Source organism: Toxorhynchites rutilus, chromosome 2 (genome assembly GCF_029784135.1).
Source record: "Toxorhynchites rutilus septentrionalis strain SRP chromosome 2, ASM2978413v1, whole genome shotgun sequence".
NCBI classification, from domain to species: Eukaryota; Metazoa; Arthropoda; class Insecta; order Diptera; family Culicidae; genus Toxorhynchites; species Toxorhynchites rutilus.
The window spans coordinates 72,559,926-72,569,723 of record NC_073745.1 but is presented as its reverse complement, the minus strand read 5'-3'; the positions used below and the strand labels follow the sequence as shown (position 1 = coordinate 72,569,723).

Genomic DNA, 9,798 nt, shown 5'->3' with positions numbered 1-9,798 from the left:
ACCATCTCCTTCAATTCCGCATTTTACTCCTGCAGAAGCTGCATTCTTCTCAGTCTTCTGCACCACCAGGGAATTACTTTTATGCTTCATCGGTAAATGGTTTAGTATATTCGATGAATTTTGATAAAACACCATGACGGTTAAACAAATTTTGCACTGCATTTATAAAAATGGTTCCCTTTTTCATTAATAGCGATTACTGTGATAATTATTCGATGTATTCATATTTTGATTTTTCGGTATTCGATACAAAATTACTCGATAAAAATGGCAGATATTCGATTATTTGAATTAATCGAACGATTAACCGACGACTCTAATCGCCACTGAAGACAGGCATGTTCATCTGAGGTAGCTTCAGGTCTAGCGCAGGAGATGGATCAGACCGTACGACCGCGGTGGAAGAGGACGAGGCAGCCATATTATCGGACATCATACGAAGGAACTGGGCCTGCTGGTCTGCTAGTTGTTTGATTACATCTTGGGTGGCAGGTCTTTCGAAAGACGATGGATTTTCACGTTGTTTCACCACTTTCAATATTTTTAATAAACGATTTTTCAATACTATGTATAATTCTTCAAACTTTCCTCGGCGTTGTACAGCGTCATCATAAGCTGATTCGTTCTCGCACACATCCAAAATTTTCTTGTCAACAGTACAAAACGCCATCCATATTTCACTCATTTTTCTTCAACTTCATCTGGGTTTAGTTTTCCCACTATATCCGAAATTCTTTTCAAACGCGGTTCCAACGATTTTCGTTAGCGGATTAACTTATCCATCACCGCGGATTTCGTGCTTCGTTGGATGAATCTCACTTGTAATCACGGTAAGTACCGATCGGCAGACGCACTAGGGCCTGTAGGGCGGCGACGGGGCCAATTCACGGGCACTTGCGATTACAATTAAAAAAAAACGCGGATTCGAGTGAAACTTTCACTATCCGGTTCGAAGGACCATTTTATGATACGTGAGATCTCAAAAAAATAACCGAAATCGGAAGAAAGGTGACTATTCGAAGACGAAAAGGATAAATAAAAAACGCGCTTTATTTCAAGGAATTCAATTGGTATACTGTCTTTATATCATTTTTGGTTGGTTTATATACTACATTTGAACAATTGTCTCAGCAGTTGATATATGATGTAGAGACAAAAGATAATCCTTTGTCAACTGAAGAATTCAATATGCAAATTGTTTGGTGACAATCAATTATGCTGTTTGGAGCGCGTGCTATAGGGATGTCCTTGCTTTTTGCGCCAACATTAGCTTTACTACTGAACAGAATCGAATGCACCGCGTATGACATCATCATGGCAACCAAAGCGGCGTATGTTCCACGCATCAGTTTCTGTCGTCCTGGAAGCGGATCCCTTCACGGTAACTGTTTATTCTCGGTCCTTTTTTCCCTTTTTTGCGAAACAGTTCAACAGAAAATACTAAAGTCACTAGATATATTATTCGGTAGCGTGAAAAAAAGCATAGATTTCGTCTCAAGTTCATAAACTGTATTCATTTTACTGTCATTCTGATTCAGTTTTTGCATAGGCTGTGGGAGTTGCAAAGCCATTCAACTTTCGCTGACTATTGCTGCTCGTGGATTCCGTGACCCATTTGTGCTCATATATATATATATATTATATTGTGCTTGCTGTGATTGCTTGGCTGATATAAATAGGACAGGTGAGAGGACGTGTCATTCCAATCGAAATTGACATTTATTGCTTATGACGATACGGCTATGCAATTCCGTACAGGGTCCAAGTGCTGTCTGCTTGTGGTCGGGAATTAGATCATTGCGTGACTCTCGCTTTCTCTCAAGCTCTTCAGGGAACACTGACAGCCAGCGGCGGGTGGAGTTCCAGTAGGAGATGTCAACTGCAGAGCCGAAGCGAGTTTCAACGAATCTTGCCACAATGTACGGAAGGTAGGTTGGGATTGGGGGAGGGTGGGGTTATATTTGTGGGATCCTGTTGCCGTGCTCCTCTATGATGGTTGTGTATGCTATTTGATGTATTTTCATTCATGATGGCACAATATTTTGCATAAACGTTTGCACGGAACGTTCGATTCGGATTCGAATTGAGGTAGGTAGGTCTCCGATTGCGGGTGGCACAATTCTAGCTGGCAGTTAGCTTGTGCCGCTCGAATGAGGTTGACCTGCCCCGCTGGGATTTAGATGACTACCAAATTCAGAAGGATGCGACGTGGTACATTTTTTGTGTGGTTTACATCTTTTCATTCAATCTATCTCAAGAATCGCTACAGGTCATGAACGAATGAAGATATGCTTCTGTACGGATTTGGACAAATCTGTGCTGATTAGTAACTTCGAGAAGCGCGGCTGGGTTCAGGTCTCTGCCGATGATGATTGGAACTTTTACTGGGCTGGAACGGGCACTTGTCGGAACATTTTCAGCGTCGACAGTGGCTACCGAATGCACGACAATCAGCTCATTAATCACTTTCCTAACCACTACGAGCTTTCTCGGAAAGATCTTTTGGTTAAGAACATCAAACGTTATCGGAAAGATCTGGAACGAGACGGAAACCCATTGGCGGAGAAGACAGAGGTGAACATTCCCGGTGGATCGAAATACCTGTATCTGGATTTCATTCCGGTAACATTTGTCCTGCCAGCGGATTACAACATGTTCGTCGAAGAGTACCGTAAAAACCCTCAGAGCACGTGGATTATGAAGCCATGCGGCAAGTCACAAGGTGCGGGAATATTTCTTATCAACAAACTGTCGAAGCTGAAACGTTGGTCGAGAGAGGCGAAAACATCATTCCATCCGCAGATTGGGAAGGAGAGTTACGTCATTTCAAGGCAGGTTTGCGGGAGTTTATTGCAATCATAAACCGTGAAAACTGGCACGGAAGGGAAAATGGGTTTTATTGATTTGTCGTTTATTTTCTTGCATACTTCAGATACATCGAAAATCCGCTACTGATAGGAGGCAAAAAGTTCGACCTGCGTCTGTATGTGCTCGTCACTTCGTTTCGACCTTTGAAGGCCTACCTCTTCAGGCTTGGATTTTGTCGCTTTTGTACGGTCAAATACGATACCAGTGTCACGGAGTTGGACAATATGTATGTTCATTTGACCAACGTTAGCGTTCAGAAACATGGTGTAAGGATCATATATTTTTAATTGTTCGAAACAAGGTTGTTCAATGGTAGACCTTGCAGGGGGAATACAATAATCATCACGGTGGCAAGTGGAGTGTACAAAACTTGCGATTGTATTTGGAGGGAACTCGCGGCAAGGAGGTCACCGACAAACTGTTCGGCGCAATCACTTGGCTGATCGTGCACTCGCTGAAGGCAGTGTCCAGCGTTATGGCGAGTGATCGACACTGTTTCGAGTGTTATGGTTATGATATCATTATCGACAACACGTTGAAGCCATGGCTAGTGGAAGTGAATGCTTCGCCGTCACTAACTTCGACGACGGCAAACGATCGCATATTGAAGTACAAATTGATCGATAACATCCTCAATATTGTCCTGCCACCCGATGGTATTCCGGAGTGAGTATAATCCTATGCATTCAGGTGAAATTGATAGAAATAAATACGTTGATTTCCCAGCGTGAGATGGAGCAAAATCCCCAGCCCAGATATGCTCGGTAATTTCGATCTACTGATTGACGAGGAGATTGCTGCCCAGGATGATGGTATCCAGAGCACGAACGGAAAAAATAGATCCAACAATAATCGGTGGAAATGAGAGTAAATTAAAAACACGCAGGATTTTATTTTCAATCATTATATCTTTTATTGTTCGTTTTTTTTTTCGTTCACTGTTTTCGCCCGATTGACAAATTGTTTGATTTGCAAGCGTTTATTTTTTCTTCGTTGCAAACATATTTTCAATTTCAAATGACAAATGTTCTCGAGCTCATACCGTTTGTGGGTGGAACTCATTTTCAAATTATTTACTGGTGAATCCAGTTTCTCAAATCTTAACATGTAAATCTGTATTTTCCGTTCAAAGATTGTTTGATCAAAATAATTAATTCAACTATCCCTATCTCTTCGTTTCGTTCTGCTCCTTACTAGCTAGGTTTGGTTCCAGCAAATTGATGCTACCCTCTTTCGTTAAATACATTTCTTCTCTTGTGTTTTTTTCCTGTTAAATTTATATAATTTTTCGGTACTATTATAATTGTGCGAATGTTTTCTTAATTGTCATGGATTGCCAAAATCTAAGTCTTTGAAATTATTCTACGTAAAGTTATATTCGAATTGAGCTCTCGTATGAGTGGTGATGGAAAGAATGAAAATCGTAGGATTTTTAACAGTAAGTGTATAAAACGACCGTGTGTTTACCTAAGTCAATGATATTCAAAACTAGGGATATCGGATAAAAGTAGGCAGCAAATAACTCAAACGATAGAGATTATAAATACTCACTTCTAAATAATCCAGTTTAGCGATTAGGTTTTACTATCAATGTTTGAAAAACTATACATTATAAGTAGAAGTAAACGTGCGTGAAAAAAAAGGATTCAAAAAATGTAGATGACGATAGATAACGGGCCGACCGTCAACAACGTTGACGTTTGTGTCGTTTAAATTGGGAATCAACCAAAACTTAAAGATGAAGGCAATGGACCCCTCTACTTGGCCGCAAGGAATTGAATTTCGCGAATTCGTTGACAATGGCGCCTGCACACGTCATTTTTTAAACCTGTGCCAATAGTCGACCCGGGTGCAACGTCGACGTAACAATTCTGCCAACCTCAATCAGTACTCGTGATTACATGACCGTTTATTATCAAAAGTTCGTGGTTTACGGACTAAAATGAACGCTTTGCTTCACTCGTTGCTCTCCTGTGATTTTGACGTGGTAATTTTCACCGAAACGTGGCTTCATACCGACATTGCGAATACAGAGCTGGCAGCTAACTATACAATCTATCGTTGTGATCGGAATTCTCGCACCAGCTCATTTCAACGCGGTGGCGGCGTTTTGATTGCTGTCAATCCCAGACTTAATTGCAAATCTGTGCATCTGTTAAACAGTGAGAATCTCGAACACATTGCCGAACAATTTTTTTCTTCTACACCGATCGCTCTTCCTATGGTGCATCTATATTCGTCCCAATAGACATCTGGATATTTATACTTAGCACGCCGAGTCTGTACAACAACTTTAGTGTGGAATTTTGAAGAAGACATCGACGGCCTGTTGCCATTCATCGCATCGTCTGAGTAAGAACTGGCTCTCGTCGAACTTGCAAATCAATTATCTAGTCAATGTGAATGACAAGTTACATGACCTGGTACTCGTTAGCGATTCAGACGGCATTGAGCTGATTGAACCACTATCCGCTATTTTAAAAATCGACTATCATCATAAGCCGTTACTTTTTGAACTTGACGTCCATTCGCCTGGCCAGATCTGCCCGCCCGGTGATCCAGCAGCTCGCAGTGAGTATGACTTTGCACGGTATGATTTTAACGCTATCAACGCGCGAATCGGCTCATTGAATTGGACAGAACTTCTTGACCTCTCTGACATTGATGCAGCCGTCTCTGCCTTCTACGACAACATATATCGAATAATTAAAGATACCGTTCCTGTTGAAAGATATAAGCCTTCCCTAAATTTCACCCAACAGTGGTGGAATTCCGAACTCCGTAATCTGCGTAACCGTCTGCGAAAAGCTCGGAAACGTTATTTCCGCTCCAAAACAGCTGCAAATAAATCTGCTGTACAGTTGGCCGAAGCCGAGTATAGTGGTTTATATGAACTTAGCTTTCGACAGTACATTGACAATTTGCAGATAGTTTCAAGATAAATACATCATCTCTCTGGAATTTCGTAAATTCCCGGAAAGACGCAGCACGTATTCCAGTAGACGTTACATACTGTAGTCAAAGCTCCTCTGACGCGGCTACCTCTGCTAACCTCTTCGAGGAATTCGTCCAAACCGTTTACGAAGTCGATCAAGCCCAACTCCGCAGCAATACATCGATAACTTGTCTAGTTTTGATATTCGTCTGCAGCAAGTCACTTTCATCCACGACGATATTCTCAAAGCCCTCTCTTCTGCCTCGAAAGGTTCTGGTCCGGATTGAATTCCTCCTTCCTTCATTAGGAATTGTGCTGCAACATTGACCACCCCCGTGAAGTTTATTTTCAATTAGATCACTTCTAGACGTGTCTTTCCTGAGTCATGGAAGCTAGCATCCATAACCCCGATCTTCAAATCTGGAAGCATTCACAGCGTGGAAAATGACCGTCCAATCTCGACACTGAACAGTTTGACGAAAGTCCTAGAAAGACTGCTGCACGATAAGCTGTACACGGCAGACCGATCTTTAACCTCAGAATTTGAGCACAGGTTTTTGAAGCAACGCTCCAACGTTAACAATCTGATGACCTGATGACTAACTCTCTGGTTGGTGCAATCGAGAAGCGTCGACAAGTTGATGTCGTGTATAGCGACTTCTCTAAGGCGTTTGACAAAGTTCCGCATGGTCTAGCTGTCACAAAACTGAGCCGCTTCAGTCTTCCTTCGTGAATTGTTCGCTGGATAGAATCGTACCTTTCGTCCAGGAAAACTTTCATGAAGGTTCATCCAATGCGTTTCACCTACCGTCCGGGCTTCCTTAGGGTAGTCACCTTGGACCTCTCATCTTTATACTATTTATAAACGATGTATGCGACCACCTAAGCTGCTGCAAGCTCTTGTATGCAGGTGACTTAAAACTCTACCGCATTATCAGGACGATTGTTGATTGCCTTGCTTTGCAAGCTGATATTGAACGCTTGTCATCGTGGTGTAAAATGAACGGAATGTTGGCAAACCCAGCCAAATGCAAAGTCATCACTTTCAGCCGAAGTCGAACATCGGTCACGTTTGAATATTCAATGAATGATTCACCGCTTGTGAGAGTAGGCTCTATCAAGGACGTTGGGCTGCTTTTAGACAGGAAATTGAGATTCAACGAGCACATATCGATGACAGTAACTGAAGCGAACTCCATGCTTGGCTTCCTAAGAAGAAATACAGCGCAATTTGACGACGTACATGCCATGAAGTCACTGTATTGCTCTCTGGCTCGCAGTGAGCTAGAGTATGGAGTGCAAATCTGGGCCCCGTATCATAGTGTGCACGTAACACGTATCGCAAAAATCCAGAAACAATGGCAAGGTAGCTTAGTTTCATCAAAATTTACAGTTTTTTTTCGATTTCGGTCTCGAGAAGCATATGACATTTTCGAGAAATTCCAGTAGAATAAGCTGCCGTAATCCCGCAAAGTGACACAAGCGCCAGAGGGAGAAATTTTCAGTACGAGACTTTTCGCAAAATTGCATGTACAATCAGCATACGCGTACATTACGAAAATCTGATCTGTACAAATTGTGTACAATTGATAGAAAAACATTGCCATCGGCTCGATTTTGAAATTTGAAATTGAAGCTATGTTACCAACACCGCTTTGTTGTGGAAACAGCAAATTTTAATCGCTGTTTCCACAACCGATTGGCGTTCATCCATCGAAGTATGGGAGAATCTGTTTCCAAATATTTTCTACAACATGCCACCGTTGAGTGGAGCATGAGGTAGCATCAGGGAGAAGAGTTGTACACATTTTCCGTCTTTGTAGCGTGTGTCGAGCGGGCCAACGTAGTTGAGAACCCGATTGTAACTACTATGGACAGCACCTTCTTTTCCAATCCAAAATGCAATTGAAAACATCCGTGTTGAATAAGATAATGCCGTCCGAAATTATCCGATGTGAAGCATATACAGTTTACGCGAGGATGTTTTGAGTTTTGTTATAAGATGCGTTTCGATGGAGATTTTAGAAGAGTGCAGCTGTTCAGCAAATCCGATATTTACCCTTCGATCAACTCTCAGCTTCAATTCATCCGAAAAAGACATTGATCAAGTGAGGTAAGTAAACATCGTCAAGATGCTTTGTCTCTTGATTGATGTTGTTATTTGAAATTCATTGTCCCTTCTCGTTCGTTCTATGCCAATTTTGGCGCTTGCGTCACTTTGCGAGATCACGGCAGTAAGTGTATTAGTAGTGTGAGTATTACTCTGCAGTTAGGCGTTGGCAGCTCTGAATTAGTTAGTAAAGCCCTGTCGATTTAGAATTGGTACACCTTCAATTGAATATATCCCACAATCTATTTGATTTAGAATAAGACGTTATTAGAAGAACATGTAATATGTTTATTGCAGTTTAAAGGTAGCTTTCGACTTTGAACATTTCGGAACAGTTTCGGCTTATCTAATCGATTGATTTTTCCAGTATTTGGAAGTAGCAATTTTAACCAGTTTTCCATCCTTCTTGGGTTTAGTTTTGATGATAGGGAAGCCGCGGGTAAGACGGACAGTGGGAGTATGATGGACAGGTGGTTGATTTGTATAGTTGCATTATGAATTTAAAATTTCTGTTTATGGGAAACCCTTCTACATGCTATTCTATAATATTTAAACCATCCAATGACAATGAATATTGATCAAAAGTGGAATAGAGAAACAAAAACCGCACCGATAAAAATGTTGTACTTTTCGGCTTGTTTTAATTTCAGTAAAAAACATGGAAAAACATATTTTTATAAAACATCTGGCCAGTTATTCCGAAAACCAGTATATTGAACTGTAAGAAACTGCTTTTAAATTTTTGAAAACATGAGTTTCCAAAGATACAATTGAAGTTTTCCTTAACATGTCCGTCTTACCCCTATCTCTCCTCCCTTTTCCACATGATGTTATCCATTCAAAATTCCGTCCGGAGGTCGAAATGACCAATAAAGAGTATTCCTGGCGATATGAGGCATTTGAGTGAGAAAATTCGACACAATCAGCCAGATTTGTGGAAGGATAACACTTGTATTTTGCACCACGATAATCCACCAGCGATCGGAAGACTGTGGAAAAGGCATTTAGGTCTTTTAAGAGAGAGAGAGTGGTAGAGGACCTTGGTACACTCGTGACAATGACGTGAACCGTGAAGTGAAACGACGAATTTCAGCTGAGAATAGGGCTTTCTACGGATCATTGCGTACGCATTTTTGAGTAAAAATGGCACGAATGTGATTGAGCAAGCACCGTACTCTCCAAATATGGCTTCATATGCTTACTTTACTATTACGGCGACAGACCGTTACCGATCCTGCGCCGAACTAAAGTTGACCAGAAACGTCGGTCTTGGGCAGCCGTTCTCTAGTATCCTCGAACACCGGCAGCCCGCGCGTCCTCTTCTACAGCGCACGACCATCGGGAGCAGGTGTTCTACCTCGGAGTCGGCGACCTCTTCCTGGTTCCCGAGTGAAAATAGTTTTGGTGGCTCTTCCGTCGGGAATGTTGGCTACGTGATCAGCCAACCGCAACCTGCCACGTTTTATCACCTTAACTATGTCATCGTGTTTGTATATCTGATACAGTTCGTGGTTCATGTGTCTGCGCCACATTCCATTTTTTAATTTACCGCCAAGTATTGAACGCAGTACTTTACGCCTCGAAGACACCGAGCGCTCGTTGATCCGCTTCTTAACCGGGAGTATCAGCGTTCTATACAGCGCTAGTTTTGTGCGAATTTGCAGACTACGAGACTTTAGCTGGCTACGTAGTCCGTAGAAAGCCCTATTCTCAGCTGAAATTCGTCGTTTCACTTCACGGTTCACGTCATTGTCACGAGTGTACCAAGGTCCTCTACCACTCTCTCTCTCTTAAAAGACCTAAATGCCTTTTCCACAGTCTTCCGATTGATTCCGATTATATCGAAGCCATCCGCAAAGCCGAGAAGCATGTTCGCCCTTCGTAC

At 41.9% G+C, this 9,798-nt stretch overlaps 1 protein-coding gene across 1 annotated transcript; it reads left to right on the top strand.

Annotated features, from left to right (window-relative positions):
* The first annotated feature begins 1,367 nt into the window (after positions 1-1,367).
* LOC129770511 (polyglutamylase complex subunit TTLL1) lies at positions 1,368-8,598 on the top strand. Its single transcript, XM_055773403.1, has 7 exons — positions 1,368-1,465; positions 1,539-1,684; positions 1,759-1,928; positions 2,259-2,831; positions 2,933-3,134; positions 3,194-3,534; positions 3,595-8,598. Exons 3-7 carry the CDS (start codon positions 1,873-1,875, stop codon positions 3,731-3,733), a joined length of 1,311 nt encoding a protein of 436 aa, XP_055629378.1. The 5' UTR covers positions 1,368-1,465; positions 1,539-1,684; positions 1,759-1,872; the 3' UTR covers positions 3,734-8,598.
* Positions 8,599-9,798: the final 1,200 nt, after the last annotated feature.

Coding starts and splice junctions, on each gene's coding strand:
- LOC129770511 (XM_055773403.1), top strand. CDS start 1,873: ATGTCAACTGCAGAGCCGAAGCGAGTTTCAACGAATCTTGCCACAATG. Junction 1,929..2,258: donor CTTGCCACAATGTACGGAAG/GTAGGTTGGGAT, acceptor ATCTATCTCAAG/AATCGCTACAGGTCATGAAC. Junction 3,135..3,193: donor TTAGCGTTCAGAAACATGGT/GTAAGGATCATA, acceptor TAGACCTTGCAG/GGGGAATACAATAATCATCA.